Source organism: Giraffa tippelskirchi, chromosome X (genome assembly GCF_054371585.1).
Source record: "Giraffa tippelskirchi isolate mGirTip1 chromosome X, T2T-mGirTip1v1.2.pri, whole genome shotgun sequence".
In the NCBI taxonomy this organism is placed as follows: Eukaryota; Metazoa; Chordata; class Mammalia; order Artiodactyla; family Giraffidae; genus Giraffa; species Giraffa tippelskirchi.
This window is the reverse complement of record NC_137289.1, coordinates 27,551,911-27,570,126: the sequence shown is the minus strand read 5'-3', so window position 1 is coordinate 27,570,126 and position 18,216 is coordinate 27,551,911. Positions and strand designations below refer to the sequence as shown.

The 18,216-nt window shown below is 40.2% G+C and overlaps 2 protein-coding genes and 1 non-coding gene across 3 annotated transcripts in view; 1 reads left to right on the top strand and 2 right to left on the bottom strand.

Annotated features, from left to right (window-relative positions):
* The window catches only part of TENM1 (teneurin transmembrane protein 1), a 795,886-nt gene extending 780,084 nt beyond the window's left edge, over positions 1-15,802 (bottom strand). Inside the window, exon 1 of the mRNA XM_081563742.1 lies at positions 15,745-15,802. The gene's annotated coding sequence lies outside the window, so the exon portion shown is untranslated. The remainder of the gene's footprint in view (positions 1-15,744) is intronic.
* LOC145535589 (uncharacterized) overlaps positions 1-18,216 on the bottom strand; it is a 263,139-nt gene that overhangs the window by 146,221 nt on the left and 98,702 nt on the right. The window contains exon 5 of the mRNA XM_081564020.1: positions 15,749-15,802. Within this exon, the coding sequence (XP_081420146.1) occupies positions 15,749-15,802 (54 nt within the window). The remainder of the gene's footprint in view (positions 1-15,748; positions 15,803-18,216) is intronic.
* Positions 5,191-5,262, top strand: TRNAF-GAA (transfer RNA phenylalanine (anticodon GAA)). Its single transcript has one exon. It is a non-coding gene; the product is annotated as a tRNA-Phe (tRNA).

The window sequence follows — 18,216 nt, the reverse complement described above, 5'->3', positions numbered from 1 at the left end:
TTCTCTGGTGGCTCAGATGGTAAAGAATCTGCCTGCAATGCAGGAGACCCAGGTTCAATCCCTGGATGGAAAGATCCCCTGGGGAAAGGAATGGCTACTCACTCCAGTATTCTTGCCTGGAGAATCCCATGGACAGAGGAGACTGGTGGGCTATAGTCCAGGAGATCACTAACATCACTCAGTTGTGTCCGACTCTTTTGTGACCACTTGGACTATAGCCCACCAGGCTCTCTGTCCATGGGATTCTCCAGGCAAGAATACTAGAGTGGGTAGCCATTCCCTTCTCCAGGGGATCTTCCTGACTCAGAGATCAAATGCACAGTCTTCTGTTTTGGCAGGAGGATTCTTTACCACTGAGCCACTAGGAAAGCCCTTGTTGCTGCTAAGTGTATTCTCTATGCAATGGGCTCTTCCCAAAGAACTATTTCTAGTTGGGAAATTGAAGAAAAAATAATTTAAACTTTCTTAAGAGAATAGGATTTTTGTAGGCCACCTATAAATTTCTGAAATATACTTGTAAGAAAGGCACATTGGATGTTGTGGTGACTATTCTGTGACCTGGTTTGCTGCTCTTAAATCTCAAGCTATTCAAAATGTAGTGGTATGGGGCATCACCCCTCTGTAGTTCAAACCTCAGTGGGCCAGATAACAGCATGGGGAGTCACTCCCTCTAAATCCTAGAGGCAGACACTATATAAGGGATGGTTCTCTGAATTCTAGAATTCACACAATTGTAAATATCATACATATATTCTATCAGTCAACATGAACCAGAAGTGATTTTTACCTCTGGTAAATACTGTAGGCAGGATGACTAGTTGGCTTTAAAATAGCAACTTAGTCATTTCTTGGGTTTCCCTGGTGGCTCAGCTGGTAAAGAATCTGCCTGCAATGCGGGAGACCTGAATTCCATCCCTGGGTTGGGAAGATCCCCTGGAGAAGGAAAGGCTACCCACTCCAGTATTTTGGTCTGGAGAATTCCATGGGCTGTATAGTCCATGGGGTCGAAAAGAGTCAGACACAACTGAGTGACTTTCACTTTCACACTTTCACAGTCATTTCTTTATCTCAAAAGTCCTTTCTACTTCTGTACCAAATTTCACCAAAATGTAATAAAACTCACAGCATATATGATCACTTAAAATGTTATAGAGATGATGAACAGCCCAAATTTTTCATTAACTTGACCAAGGTCACAAAGCAGTAACTGTTGAAATTAGGATTAAAATCCTGGGCTTTCTGATTACAAACCCACAGTTCTTTCTATTGTATCACTAACGTGATCCTTGAATGATTTCTAGAAATATTATTGAACTCTTTTGATATTCTAAAACTCAATTTCCAGTGGGGAAGGGAGAACACCAGCTGGGTGTCCTATAATTTAACTCAATTCTGATACTATCCACCTGGAGATAGAATCAGATTCCCCACATATAAATAAAAGCCTCAGTCCCACACGATTGTCTGCCCTGCTACCCCCTCCCCCAACTCAAAGTGCAGTTGCTAGTTCAGGTTATCATTGTACTTCTCTGCCTGATTGGTTGGTTATCCATCAGAGGTTCCTATGACCACCTCCTCAGGTTTGATTAATTTGCTAGAACAGTTCAAAGAATTCAGAGAAATATTTTACTTACTAGATCACTGCTTCATTATAAAAGGATATAACTCAGGAATAGCCAAATGCAAGAGAAGGTATGAGGAAAGGGCAAGAACGCTTCCATGCCCTCCAGGAGTGCCATTCTCCCCGAATCTCCACAAGTTCACCAAACCAGAAGGTCGCCCATTCTTTGGGGGTTTTACGGAGGCTTCATTACAAAGTAATGTTCAATTAAATCATTGGCTATTGTCCATTATTTAAACCTCAAGGTCCCCTCACCAGTTTGGGGGTGGGGTGGAAATGAAAGTTCCAACCCAAAGTTCCAAAGGTCTAGTGGTAGCTAGATTGGTTCTACTAGCAACCAGCCCCCACCCTTAGGCTCTCTCCTAAGGGCATTCATTAACAAAACAAAAAACACCTTAATCTCTCTATATATTTGAAATTCCAAGGGCTTGGGGAGCTGAGATTCAGTCTCTCTTCAGTTGATTTCAGTTGCTCAGTCACGTCTGAATCTTTGTGACCCCATGGGCTGCAGCATGCCAGGCTTCCCTGTCCATCACCAACTCCTGGAGCTTGCTCAAACTCATGTCCATTGAGTCGGTGATGCCATCCAACTATCTTATCCTCTGTTGTCCCCTTCTCCTCATGCCTTCAATCTTTCCCAGCATCAGGGTCTTTTTCAATGAGTCAGTTCTTTGCATCAGGAAGCCAAAGTATTGGAGTTTCAGCTTCAGCATCAGTCCTTCCAATGAATATTCAGGACTGATTTCCTTTAGGATTGACTGCTTGGATCACCTTGCTGTCCAAGGGACTCTCAAGAGTCTTCTCCAACACCACAGTTCAAAAGCATCAATTCTTCAGTGTTCAGTTTTCTTTATAGTCCACCTCTCGGCTGAATAGTAACTATGACCAAATATATATTTTTCTTATAAATCACAATACCACAGAAACCAAGAGCATGGTTCTAGAGGGTCCAGGTTATGCCTTCTCAGCCCATGCCTGTGTGTGCTCAGTGGCATCAGATTCTGCAACCCTATGGACTGTAGACTGCCAGGCTCCTCTGTCCATGAGATTCTCCAAGCAAGAATACTTGAGTGGGTTGCCAGTTACTTCTTGAGGGCATCTTCCCCACCCAGGGATTGAACCTGCATCTCCTGCATTCTTTACTACTGAGCCACCAGAGAAGCCCACAGTGAGTAGAATGCAGACTAAATTTCAACCCAAATTCATGTCCCCTCTGTAAGGCATCGTTGTATAGAAAACAAATTGCACAAGAATCTGTGTGCTCTGGCTGACTGCCTAAAATCATCTATTGGATTTATTCTCTGGAGCTGTCACTCCAGAGGACTTGGGCTGCTGGCTGATGTCTTCACCTAGGTCCTCACAGGACTAGTCATGAATAAACCTGTAGACAAAGAATACTGCTAGCCATTTCAGTAAACAAAGGATGTAGCCATCAAGCCATCAGCCACTGTACTCTTCTCCATGCCCCCTGAGGGGAATTCAGGATGAAAAAAAAACACAACAGGATACTGGCCCTAGATAGTTATATCAAAGGAATAATTTCAATGAACCCAGACTCCTGACTCTTCTCACCTTGTAGAAAAGCACTAAAATTATTAACTTGAGATGTCTATTTTTTGTGATTAGGAGTAATCTCTTGATGTCTGACTACACGTTTTGTTTTGTTTTCCCTCAGCAAAAACTACAAATCCTAGTTCCTCCTTTACCTCTTTGAACAGTTTCTCAGAATTATCTACATGGCTATATCCCAGGCTTACAGTCCTCAGTAATACCCCAAATAAAACATAATTCTCAATTTTTAGGTTGTGTATTTTTTTTTCAGTCGAGAAACCTCATTGTCCTTTTAATATTAAATAGGTGTATACCCTACGCAAAGACATTTTACCCTTAGCCATGATACAACCTGCTGTCTTTTTGTAACTTAGGCTGTTTCAAAAAAATGAAAAATACCCAGAATAAAAATTAATCAAACTATCTGACTTTGATAGGGAAACAAAATATTATGTATTTAGAATAGGAAACAGGAGTCCAAAATGGCAGTGGCTAAAAGACAAGGAAGGGAAAAGCCAGCAAAAATAGAACAAAGGAAGGTCAAAGGAAGGTCCGAGGACCGGAGTGAGGACCTCAGGGAGAACAAACAGCATCCCTGGCTAGCCCAATTTACATAGGGCAGGCCCAATGGGAAGGAAAAAAATATATAAAAAGAGGAGCCAAAGGGCCGGGGCTCTCTTCTCTTCGCATCTTTGGGTTGGCATACCCTCACGCCTTGAGGATGCATTTTCCTGCAATTGTCTAAATAAAATTGAGCTGTAACACAGAGCTGTAACACCGATCTGTCTAAGAGCTATAACATGGTCTGTCCAAGACCTGAGAGCTATAATAGGGTCTGTCTGAGAGCTGTGACACACCTAGGGCTCTAACATCCCTCGCTTCAAATTTTTGTTGAGACAAGACAGAATCAAGTAGATTACATTCGCCTGACACAAAATATCCAGAATTATGTCCTAAACTCAACTTAAAAAGCCCAAACTTGGAAAATTCAGAATAGTCAGATGCCCTGTAGAAAGGGCCTATTGTTTTGCTTTGTTTTGTTTTTCCTACAGACTGAATCAGGCACTGTGGTAAGTGCTATGATTGAGAAACGTTTTGGATACTACTGGATGGTAGCTATGTGAAATAGACTGTCTGGAACAGTCTGAATTTTAACTATGCTGCCATGTTTTATGACTGTGAGTCAGATAATATAAATCCACAGTCATGAAAACTGAAGACTTTGGAAAAATGTAACCATTTTGATTAGGAGAACACTGTAGAAATAAAAGTTTGATATAACATGCCAAATTTTTCTGCACATTTTAAGGGTTTTGCTTATAGATGAATCTTAAAAGACTGATTATCACTTATCCAATTCTCAATGTGTATAAAGCAATGTAGAACATGCTTTATTTAAATACTCCTCATGTAATCTTTAAAGAAATCCTATGAGATAAATATCCATTATCATCCTCATCTCACATATTGTAAATGAAAAACTGAGGTTCAGACATATTGAATAACCTTATTCCAGGTGGGAGTGGGGAACAGTGGCCAAGTCGTGTCCAACTTTTGCAACCCCATGGACTGTAGCCTGTCAGGCTCCTCTGTCCATGGGATTCTCCAAGCAAGAACTACAGTGGATTGCCATGCCCTCCTCCAGGGGATCTTCCCAACCCAGGGATCAAACCCAGGTCTCCTGCATTGCAGGCGGATTCTTTACTGGCTGAGCTAAGAGGGAAGCCCTTATCCCAGGTACCTCAGTGAAAAAAAAGGCATGGTGCCAATTATGAACTCATGTTTTCAGTCTCAGAACTTGAGCTTTCTACAACTTCTGAAATACTTCTAAGTCAACTTTAACAATAAAAATGTGAAGATGCTCTGATACTGAAAAGTAGATTCAAAATTTCAAAAAAAAAATTACTCTAGTGATTTGCAAACAAAGCAAAAATTCTTCTCTAGGATTCATTTTTGTGTAAATAAATAACTGGGGCTAAACTTTGGCAAATATACTGGCACAATTATAAATAAACTATTCCCTGGTGGCTCAGATGGTAAAGCATCTGCCCGAAATGCAAGAGACCCAGGTTCGATCCCTGGGTAGGGAAGATACCCTGGAGAAGGAAATGGCAACCCACTCCAGTACTCTTGCCTGGAAAATTCCACAGACAGAGGAGCCTGGTAGGCTACAGTCCATGGTGTTGCAAAGTTGGACAGGACTGAGCGACTTCACTTTCAGATAAATAGGATATTTGGAACACATTTGGAAAATCATTGGATTTTTTTTTTTTGCTTGGTGTGGAGATTAATTAATAGGCCACCCCAAACCTGCAGTTATAAGAAAAATTAATACATGTCTTTTGAGTGAAATGATGTTTAAAGAGCAATTATGTTTAAATGCTGCATTTGAAAGCATTACCTCCCACACATACAAAAATATCTATTATTTTACAAACTACACTAATTAGTGTATACAATTTCAAAAGACTATTCTTCCAGATAGAAAATTACAATACAAATATACCGAAACCACGCCAACTAAATTATCTAGGCACAGAAAGACACCCTGGTGTTTTAAGACATCTCCCCAAAATATTTTCTGCAAAAATATAGCAGGATTTTGACCAGCATTACTTCCTGAAAAGATGTGGCATTAGCTTTATGAAGAGTTGATGAGCCACTATATTTAGAAACAAAATTATTACGTTTTGCTTTGGAAAAAATTGGAAGAGCTAATAATAGGAAAAGATGATTTGCCTCTTAAAAAAAAAAAAAACAGGTTTGCAAACTACAAAGACTAAAGGCTAGAGGCCAGGGCAATTGGAAACTCTCTTCTGAAGGATTTGTTACTAACTAGAGAGATTTGCAATTGGAACCAAAGGGTGATGGCTTATGGAATGATACTGTTGCAGAAACCAGTAATGGAGAAAACAAGCGCCACACTCGGAGAGTTGGAGAACTCAGGTTTATTACCCCAGCAGGTCCAGAGGAGTAAACACTCCAAGCTCTGAGCCCAGAACAAATGGGTTACAGAGTTTTTATAGACAGACTATAGTGGGCAACACTAGCTGCTAATAGGCTGGTTAAAACTAAGGGGTTTCGTGCGTGGGGGAATAGTGGTAAAGACAGGGAGAGGTATACCTGACCTCTACATGGACAGGCATGATTAAGCAGGATTGCAGGGCTGGGCAATTGCAAAGAGCAGGACAAGGGTGAGTGAGATAAGCTCCAGTTCCTAGTATTGTAGTCCACACTTTCTGAGACTATATGACCTACATGATCCAGATTTTGCAAGGAGCAAGCTGAGTTACAGAGGCAGAATGAGTAGGAAGTTAGGCAAAATTTTAACTTTTCCTCTTCAATACCAACCTTGCCCATTCCTATTCATCACTTCTAATCAACAAATTGAATAAGGATATTAGATGGCATGCTCATGACATCGGTGAGTAGCACAGATCTCAGACTGCTAATGCATGTTCAGGATGACACAGTCAGGATCCAAAAAGGCAAGCTGAAGAGGTGGGCTGGATCCAATAAGATGAAATATGAAAAAGAAGACCAATACTTGAATCCAAAAAGCTAGCCACAGCAAAACAGGAAGATGTGACTAAACAGCTGCTGCTGCTGCTAAGTCGCTTCAGTCGTGTCCGACTCTGTGTGACCCCATAAACGGCAGCCCTCCAGGCTCCCCCCATCCCTGGGATTCTCCAGGCAAGAACACTGGAATGGGTTGCCATTTCCTTCTCCAATGTATGAAAGTGAAAAGTGAAAGCAAGGACACTCAGTCGTGTCTGACTCTTAGCGACCCCATGGACTGCAGCCTACCAGGCTCCTCCCTCCATGGGATTTTCCAGGCAAGAGTACTGGAGTGGGGTGCCATCGCCTTCTCCAAACAGCAAGTAGTACTAGAGAATGAGACTCAAGGAGTCAAAAGGTCAGCTTGAGATGTGTCCAAAAAGTCAATGCAATTTTAAGTTGCTTTAACAAACATGTATTCTCTGGAAAAAACATATACTGAAACATTTTCTGTAGAATGAATATTAAAATGTGTTATATGGGAGAAAGAGTTTTCATGATCAAATTAGTTGAGGGAAGCTGCAGGTTAATTTAAACAAGTCTACTTTCTGTAGGAATACTCAGAGCTTAAATGTTGACTATTACTTCTCAAACTTACTTGACCATGGAACACTTCTTTTTGTAAAGTACCTTGTGGGACTGCCATTAAAGAGGATACCCTTGAGGAAATACCAAATAAGGGCTGTCTCAGGAGGCAATGAGTTCCTTGTGAGATTCCTTTTAAAAGCAGAAGAGACCCAAATATCAGCTGAATGTCAGCCTAAATGAACAGGTTTCCCCCTATCCTGGAAGTCTGTGATACGTGATTAACCAGACATAAGGTGTGCGTGTGTGAGTGCTCAGTTGCTCAGTCATGTCCAACTCTTTGAGACCCCATGCACTACAGTCTCCTCTGTCCATGAGATTTCCTAGGCAAGAATACTGGAGTGGGCTGCCATTTTCTCCTCCAGGGGATCTTCCCAACCCAGGGATCAAACTCAACTCTCCTATATCTCCTGCATTGGCAGGCAGATTCTTTTCCACTGAGCTACCTGGAAGCCCAACTAGACTTGACAAATACCTCTAATTCCCTATGATACCTGAATCAGATATCTAGTGAAGAAACTTCTCTGGAAAACTACCACAGCAGCAGAGTGATGGGGAAAAGTTTCTTCAACAAGCACTTGCTTCAGAAAGGCTATCTTTTCAACTATCTTAATTGTAAAACATTAAAAGAAAGATTGGTGAAAAGATGAGATAGCAGTGTGAAAACAAGAGCCTGGTAGGACATAGAAAAGCTAGTCAGAGAGGCACCTTGTTTGGTTTGCTCAGCCTCCATCAAAGAGTGTTGCTCTGTGCTCCAGGGTGTCCAATCTCCACATTCACCAAGCATCACTACTCAACCTTCATGTTAAAAAGCTGGCTTCCTGTCTGGACCTACCTACTGAAGACTGGGTTTCTGGTACTGAGTGGTAGTTGTGACCTGATGCCTGAGGACAAACTGAGATGAGAAGGTATTTCCTGTTCTTTCTTTACCCCTTTAAGGATAATGTAAACTAGCTCAAACACCAGAATATTTTGCTGGCCTATACTATAATCAATCAGGAAGATATACCTTGAATTAAACAAGTGAATTCATTAACTATGTTGTGTCTACTAGTTTTGACTAGATCCAACTTTCTTTCCTCAACTGGGGTCTCAGCTAGGGTGTGTGTGTGTAGAAACAATCACAAAGCCCCATTTCTACAAATTCAAGCAACGTTGTAAAGCAAAATTAAGTATTTTTAAAAATCTCACCTAAGGTGCAATGAGCTGTTACCCAAAATTCCAAATAACCTTCTCACAACCCAAAAGCCTCACTGATTTTTAATTTGTTCAATTTAATTTACTAAATGTGTTAAAAACTGAGGTATGTGACACAAACATAGTACAGTATTTTTTTTTATTTTAATCCTTCAGTAATGTGCCTTCCCAGGAAAAAAGCTTAGCAATGTAAACCACATGATTACACAGACCATTACAGAAAAATCTGTCAGTGTTTTCTTAGAAAACTACCAGTCAAACAATTTAAATTTCCAAAAAAGTCACTAGTTCAGCAAATACGTTGTTCTTCACACAGTTACTAAGTATTAAAGATGTGAAAATACACCATGCTTACTGATAGATAATGTCATCAATTTGGCCTGCTTCTACTAAAAATCTGATATGCAAAATTTTTAATTTTTTCAACTTCAAATTTTAAACTTAAGAAATTGTCCTGCTATGTTCACAAAAAGCATCATAAGGTATATTTAGCACAATGCCTTGAACAACATAGTCAGATATAAATATTTGTTGAGTGACAGAATAAATGAATGAATGTATAAGTTTCAGTGTTGAAATTTACTTTTAAATAGCACTGGCAGACAAACTGATGGATTGATTGTAACTGTACTTGACATTTATGTAGGAAGAACAAAATAAGCAAATTTTGGCTTAAATTGTAGCCAAAAATAGCCTCATTTCAAGTTCATAAGTTGGGATTATCAAGCCGAAAGACACCCTCAAGGAAATGAAAAACATATTATCAAAGCAAAAAGGAGCATCTTCATCTCTATATCTTTACAGGGCATGAAAAACTTTTGCTTAGCAAGCTGAAGCCAAGGGGGTTTGTTATGTAGCTCTGTGGATCAGAGACTGCAATTAGACACTATCTTTTGCCCAGGAAAACAAGTTAATGAAATTTACCATCCAATTCATGTAAAGAGTAACAGCAATTGCTGATTAGGGACTAAAAACTAGTTGCAACAACATTTTAATTACATTTCAATGCAAGACTATAAATTAATTTATCCAGATGAAATACTGTACTATGTTGGTTTACAAAATGGCTAATTAGCCCATCCAGAACTTGAAGGAGACCAAAGGACTTATTTAATATATAAAGAAAATAATAAATAAACAGCTACCAGCAAATTATTTCAAGGACATAAGCATTTATTTCAGGCCAGAATCAATATTAGAATATATCTTACTTCGGCCTCAATCCTTCCTAAGTCACTTCTTAGCAGCAGAAGGCTCAGTATTTAATGAGTGTTAAGAAGTACTTCTGATGCTTGCTTCATCTTTTGAGCTACATAAAGACCAAAGGGTTTAGAAAAGAGTGAAAGAAGTTTTGGGTTTTATGTCTGTCTGTTTGTTTTTACTGTCCATCCTATTTAGTCCCATAAGCTCTATTGAGCAGAACCCAGACAGCACCATTAATCTACCCAGGCAGTTGCCTTTAGAGAAATGCTTTTATCAGAGTATAAGCTCGTTTAGGCTATGCACAGATTTCACAGCAATTACCCTTTTTTATATATTGAAACTATCCTTTAAATAGTGCCATTATTTCTCTTCTATTCTTTACAGCAAAGATATAGATGCATGTCTTTCAAGAAATCAGTTATCAGACAGTGAAGCTTGTAATTTGAGGCTCTATCAAAGGAACTGGAATGTCATCACATTAAGGGCAGTTCTGCTCTCTCCAGAACAGCTGGCACTACACCTCAGAGACCAAATAGCCAAAGAAAGCAACTTCCAGTGAATCTGAATGCTATCAGTTCTATCTCCTCTTTTTAGGATGCATTCTGTGTGTCTAGAAATCAGAGGTGACAATAGTGAGTAACCATATCAGAAACATTTTAAAGGTTAATGAATTCTGGCATAAAATAATGTCAGAGCCATGAACAACTCATAAATACCAAATCTAGGAAAACCACAGAAACAGTCATCACACTTTAGAGAATGGTAGAACCCCAGATGATAAAACCACCATGGGCTTCTAAATTATTCTTTTAATAAACTTGGTGGAGTATTATACTATCTATCAATATATATGATATCAGCTAATGATAGTTCAGGGATTCAGAATGCAAAATGCAGTCTGTCTCAGTTCAGTTGTGTTCTGCCTTCGTAATGACTTCGAGACTGGAAACGGAATTCAGTTCAACTTAGGTAACGAGGAAATCAGTTTCCAGTTTGGCAAAGTAGATGTCTGATTAGCAGTCTTCTTCCCCTTTGTCATACACCCATCACCACATTCAGGTCAGTATGTGGAATAAGTTCCGGAGTGTTATATTGTCCACTGTGTTATTTATCTGTTAAATTTACAGGTAGAACAAATTTATAAAGACTCAAAATTTAGAGGAAAAATGTATTTACATCCAACTCACTCAAACTTAATCTTGCAAGGGGCCAAGTAAAAATGGGTTAGCTCATATGGTAAACTCGACAAATTGAGAGAGACAATAGAGTCCTAAGAATCAAGTACTATATCTTAGAATTGGTCGAGTGAGGCAGAGCCACTCTCTAAGACCATTAGGTCTTTGCAATGCCTACTTAATGAATGATACAAAAAAAAATGGAAAGAAGCTTAGCTTCTGGCTTAAAGCCATAGAAGCAAAGAAAGTTGCCGTTAAGGGTCAAAGTTCCAATATCTAGTCATAATGTATTTCTAGTCTTAACATTTCAAAACAGTACCACTGAGTGCCTTAATGCTGTACTGCCCAATTTGATCAATCCATGAATCTGAGAATCTAACTATACCAAAAATACAAAGCAGTTATGAAATGAAAATATATGTGTTCTGGTGAACATTCAGGGAAGCTGTAACTTTTTTGTTTCACATTTGCTCTTACATGTGCTACCCTGGTGGCTCAGGCAGTGAAGAATCTGCCTGCAATGCAGGAGACACAGGGTCCATCCCTAGGTTGGGAAGATCCCCTGGAAGAGGAAATGGCAACCCACTCCAATATTCTTGCCTGGGAAATCCCATGGACAGAGGAGCCTGGTGGGTTCCAGTCCATGGGGTTGCAAAGAGTTGGACACTGAGCGACTAACACTTTCACTTTCTTACAAGTCTAGCACATAGCCTTGTGTGTTTTGAGTGAACGTGTTTCCTGGAACTAGTTGTTGCCCTCTTCCTCCCCCTCCTCCTCCTATTTTTGAAAAGTACAAATGCTATCTGTGTGGCACTTTTCTGTCAAAACATGGTAATATAAATTCAACTCCTTTCATCTTTAAACCAACATTATTATTTTGATGTGACTTAAAGATAAGAAAATTAAGATTGACTTATTTGTCCAAAACAGTGGTACATAGCTACTTGGTAGCAGAGTCAACCTGAAAATTCACTATATAAGACTCTGCCACTGTTTGACCTGGAACAAATCATTTAATATAGCAGAAGCTCAGTTCCCTGTCTTTAAATATGGGTGAAAGTGAAAAGTGTTAGTCGCTCAGTCATGTCCAACTCTTTTTGACCCCATGGACTAATAGCCTGTCAGCCTCCTCTGTCCATGGAATTCTCTGGCAAGAATACTGGAGTGGGTTGCCATTCACTTCTCCAGGGGATCTTCCTGACCCAGGGATTGAACCTGGGTCTCCTGCATTGCAGGCAGCTTCTTTACCATCTGAGTCACCAGGGAATTTTAGAGTTTTATTGTGAAAATTCGATAAGCTAATATACACCTGGCACAGAATACTCACTAAATATTATTCTCTTCCTGAGATCAAATATGTTTGCTAAATGCCAAGATAAACAAATTAAACAGAACTTTTTGCTGCAAGACTCTTTGGAGCCTTTAATATGCTATGTGATGCTCCAAGAAGCAAACAGGGTATGTAACATTTCTCCCAACAATCAAGCAACCAATTATTTTTCCAAGAAGCATCTATTTATATGTCATGAAATACTAATATTCTATAGGACATACTTTGAGAACTCTGTTGCAGACCATAAGATATTTTGGGAAATATGTGAAATAAATTCTTTAGAAATTAGTTCTTTATAATTAATAAATTACTGGTTTAAATAGTCTGATCTGAATTCCTAAGTGCCCTTTTGAGGCCACCCCAAAACATCTAATACATAGGGACTATTAAAGCAAAGACTTGGAAATAGAGCCCCAAGGTCAGAAAAATACTTGAGTGGCTCAATTTTATTACAGGTCTATGTGAATGCTGGATGCACCGTATGGTTATCTGTGCTTCCAGAGTAAAAATACAGGCAGCTTTCAAAAGAAGAAAGGTTCTTAGTGATTCCACCTATTTTCCTCCAATGGGCTACATCACCTTTTCTGTGGTTTGCTACTATATGGGTCATCTTCAGGACAGTAAAATGAAAGCGGAAAAGCAGGAGAAGTTTTTCATTCTTTCTCCATCACTCTTAAGAAACGAGAATCCTTTGTGTCACAATAGATGAACTCTGCTCATTGAATGGGGTACTGACCATTAAATCTGTGTTCCAGTGTGTGGGAGCTGTGACCCACATATGTGTCATCAATTCAACAACAGTTATTGAATGCCCAATTCTGTGCTAAGTCATTCAGGTTGTAAGAAAATAGATTTGAGCAACTTAGAATCCCATGGGTGAGATAAGACTTACATCCAAACAGAGAGGTGTGGGGAATGTATAATACCAAAGAGAACCTAATGAAGAGCTAGATCTTAAGGAACAAACTGTAACTGTCATCTGAACCTGGAGAAAGAGGAAAGATCACTGAGCATCATGGGCTGGAGTTGGCACTTGAGCTGGACCTTGAAAGCCTGTAAGGGGTTGTCACGGGGCTTCTGTGGGCAAAGCCAGTTCCCTCACCCCCTAATGTGCACCAACTGTCAAGGGAGTGTTGGGGCCACTCTTCCTTTTCAGGAACAAGAGAGGAAATGCAGAAATTTTTGCTTCTTTGCCTCTTCTCCTCTCTGCAATGGGTGGATGTATCACCTAAAGAGCCTCAAATCAGTCGCCCTTCCCCCTGGATCACAATGAGGAGTTGGCTGCTGGCTTGCCCAATAAAGGATAGAAAAAAAAAAAAAAAACACACACCAACCATAAAAAGAATTTGAGAGTTTGAGCTGCATAAGAACAAATCTGCAATAAGAGAATCTACATAGGCTTGTGCAGAAAGACAAGTGCTATTTTCTGCTTGAGTCTGTGACTGGTAGAGAATCACTCAACCCTGTGATTGTATTATTTATACAGAACTCACTAGGGCACCATCTGGTGCTAAGCTAACCACAAAAACAGGAAAATCAAACCCAAAGCCAATTGTCTTCATTGGAGTTTTTGCTAATGACCTGTTCCTCGCCAATATGCCAACTGATCACATTTTAGTTTGAAACAGGAAAAGACATTTAATGCTTTAAAGGGAAGTCTTAAAGGGAATTTGGTTAGACATACCCTTGAAAAGATTCTGTACCTATCTAGATCTTCTCAGTTGAGAGGGCACTGCCCCTATTTCAGGTCTTGTTACATCTTATTAAGTTGTCAGATCAAGTTCATAATGTCCCATCTCAGTGCCCAGTCACCAAGAGATAAGGGTGAGAGGTGATCTTGCAAGATTATTCCTGGAGATAGAAAATGAAGCCAAAATAGTGAGGAAATTTCTGCTGGAGTATAGGAAACCAACTAACAACCATCATGATGAAAATAATTCTAATCTGAAGTGATTTTTAAATCCCACATTTGACCTCTCAATAAATTATTCTCGTTGAGGCAGCAGACTTGACATTGCACACGTATTTTCCTATATAATCAAACCTTTTTACAACTCTAATGCAAAAGTTGTGTGTGTGTTGAACTTGAAAAAAAGTGAAAGTCTTTCAGTCATGTCCAACTCTTTGTGACCCCACGGACTATACAGTCCATGGAATTCTCCAGGCCAGAATACTGGAGTGAGTAGCCATTCCGTTCCCCAGGGGATCTTCCCAACCCAGGGATCGAACCCAGATCTCCTGCATTGCAGGCAGATTCTTTACCAGCTGAACCACCAGGGAAGCCCATTTAAAAAAATCCAATTATAAGGATTTTCCTTTTTAGTTCTTATGGACTTTTCTTAGATTCTCCCAGCTCTGGTAATTTTCTTTTTGACGGAAATATTATAAAATGGTACCCCAAGTTAATTTGGTTTCAATATTATAAATTCATCATGAAAGCTGTGAACATTATGAGTCCCATTTTGTTCTCATTTGGAGCTAACACCTCAGGTCTTAATGATACCTCAGTGCATAATCAAGTGTCTCGGTTCCCATGCTGGCTAGTATTTGGCATTCTCTTTGGCCCACAACCTGATTGTTCACATTTTTAGGACTCTGTTTTTATTACAACCCTCTAGATATTTTTGACAATCCCAAGAAAAAGGTAATCAAATAGCCAAAAAATCTGTGATTTTAAGAGAAATAGCTCTTCTAAACTTGAGAGCAAAATGAAATATCATATAGAGTGGTTCCATAAAGTATCTTTCCATAATTCAACCATCGAATTTCCAGAGTTAGGGAGGTCAATCTTGCTTGCTTACTGTAAAATTAAGACTTACTTACAGCCAGAAGCTTAATTATGATGTACATTTAAAAATACAAATAAACCAGCAATTTTAATTAAGCCAATTCATTCATGTTCATTTACAAGGGCTGAAGTATAAAGAGAAGGTAAGCAGTGGAGTCACCTAGGTTTGAATCATGAATCTGCCACTTAGCAGATTTGTCCCTTGACTAAGTTACTTAAACTCTTCAAGGGTCAGTGGCATCCTTTCATCTGTAAAGAGGGCTTTCTATTTCCTCCTCCTAGTGTTTTTGTGGAAAGGAAATTGGATAATATTTAGAAAAATCTTGCAGCAATTCCTGGCACATTATAGGAGGTCTATAAATCTGAGTTCAATTGCTCTTTCCCAGTTACTTCCTAAACTTTTCCTTACGACCAACAACTCTGAAAGGGAAGTGATTTACATGTAGCACATCACTGATTACAAAAGTCTAGGGAATAGGGAAACTAAGATCTATCTCTAACTCTGTCCTTCATTTAAAATATTGTCAAATGTCCTTCACAAAATCCCGGACCTCCTTTTGCCCCATCTGTCACTGTATACCTGAAGTCGGCACTTCATCAATAAGCATTTCTTTACCCACTTCAAAGGTCCAATATCCTCCATCTCAACCACATCAACCCACTAAAGGAGATAGCCAATTTCCTCATGTTAAAAAAGGTTTTGCATTGGTAAACAGGTAAGCAAACAGTATACTCACAATTGGATGACTTAATTGGATGACTAATGTAGAACTATCCCAAGGATGATACAACTAGAAAAAATAAAAGAGAAAAGTCTTCCTGAAGTTTTTATTTTAGTTGTTGGAAACCTAAAAACCTAATTGGAAGAATTAATAGCTGTTTTCTAGCAAGAACTACAGACTAACCTTAACAAATTCAATTTACCTGTCTGTAACAATGACAAAGAAACTATATTATTCATCTTCAATATTGAATCCTTAAAAAAAATCCTCTTGGCTTTATTTCCAAGATATTTACCACAGTCGATGTTCATTTCCCTACAGTTTATGTAAACAGTTATATTTTCCTGGGGGCACTTTCTATGAGCTTTAATTTGATAATCTTTGACATAGAATAAGCCCTACTTTGTAGGGTTGGTTTGATGACTAAACTAGATTGCATAGATGGCAACATTTGTGAGCACAGTACAAATAGAAGGAGTTACTTTTAACAAGAAGGCGGTTTGGTGCCCATAGTGTCTAGGAAAGGGAAATTGGAGAGTTCTGTAGGCAATATGATCCCCACTCTGGTGGAAAGGAAGACAAATACTTACTGCACTACAGAGACAGCTTGTCTAAGGACTCAGAGCCCCACACCTAGTCTCTGTGCCTTGGACACATGGAGAAATCTCAGTCTCTAGCACCTTTTTCAAAACTCCTTCTTAGACACCCAAAGCTTCCGTCATCCTGCTCTCTCCTCGTGAAGCACAGGCTGAAAAGATGGATGCTGGTTGCAGGGTCTGTGCCATGAATTCCCTCCAAGGTGGACACCTTCCTGGGGACACTGCCCTGCCTGGCATTGGACACGCCTGCACCCGTGGCTACACCTTCACTCCTCTGTCTTGAGATGCTGCTACAAGAAATGGCACTGATCCACTCCAGGAAGACTCCTGTTGTTTTCCATCTCAGAGGGGGTGCCTTTTTCTGATCTGATCCCCCAGTTCCAGCTGGGCCCCTCTGTTAAGAATGATGAGGGGTTCTCACTCAGAGCCAGGGCAGAGGGAGGTGAAACTGGGCAGGGGCAGTGACAGCACAGAATGGATGGTTCTAGACCACCCGAGATCCAAGCGTTCCCCTGGGACAGGGAAAACTTGGCGTCATTCACTCTAGGAAGAAGCAGGATGAGGGACACAGGGGGCCCAAAGGCAAACTGCAGCAGCCAACTGGTAAAGCCAGCAGGGACTTCCCACTGTTCTTGGAACATAATCCAAGCTGCGTATCATGGCCCATGAGGCTCCGAGTGACCCAGACTCCACCTGCTTCTCCAACGTCACTTCATACACTCACCGCCCCCACCCCATCACTAACTCGCACACAGCCACCTTCTTTAGGTTCTTTAGATTTGCTAACTCATTCCCAGCCTGGAGTCTGTGCACCTTCTCTTCCACCCATATGGGACCCTCTTCTGCTATATCTTTGCCTGGCCACAGCTCAGGTTTCAGCCCAAATGTCAACTCAGGGAGGTGACAATCTTAGTTGATGTTTCACAACTCTCCAATACTACCACCACCAAATCACTCTATCCTGTCATCTTGTTCTATTGTTTTCAGTTCAGTTCAGTCACTCAGTCATGTTGGACTGTTTGCAATTGCATGGACTGCAGCATGCCAGGCCTCCCTGTCTATCACAAACTCCTGGAGTTTACTCAAACTCATGACCATTGAGTCAGTGATGCCATCCAACTATCTCATCCTCTGTCGTCCCCTTCTCCTCCTGCCCTCAATCTTTCCCAGCATCAGGGTCTTTTCAAATGAGTCAGCTCTTCGCATCAGGTGGCCAAAGGATTGGAGCTTCAACTTCAGCATCAGTCCTTCCAATGAATATTCAGGAGTGATTTCCCTTAGGATGGACTGGTTGGATCTCCTTGCAGTCCAACGGACTCTCAAGAGTCTTCTTCAACACCACAGTTCAAAAGCATCAATTCTTTGGTGCTCAGCTTTCTTTATAGTCCAACTCTCACATCCATACATGACCACTGGAAAAACCATAGCTTTGACTAGATGGGCCTTTGATGGCAAAGTAATGTCTCTGCTTTTTAATATGCTGTTTAGGTTGGTTATAACTTTTCTTCCAAGGAGTAAGCATCTTTTAATTTCATGGCTGCAGTCACCATCTGCAGTGACTTTGGAGCCCCCAAAAATAAAGTCTGTCACTGTTTCCCCATCTATTTCCCATGAAGTGATGGGACCAGATGTCATGATCTTAGTTTTCTGAATGTTGAGTTTTAAGCCAACTTTTTCACTCTCCTCTTTCAACTTTCACCAAGAGGCTCTTTAGTTCTTCTTCACTTTCTGCCATAAGGGTCGTGTCATCTGCATATCTGAGGCTATTGCTGTTTCTCCCAGCAATCTTGATTCCAGCTTGTGCTTCATGCAGCTTGGCATTTCTCATTATGTACTCTGCATAAAAGTTAAATAAGCAGGGTGACAATATACAGCCTTGATGTA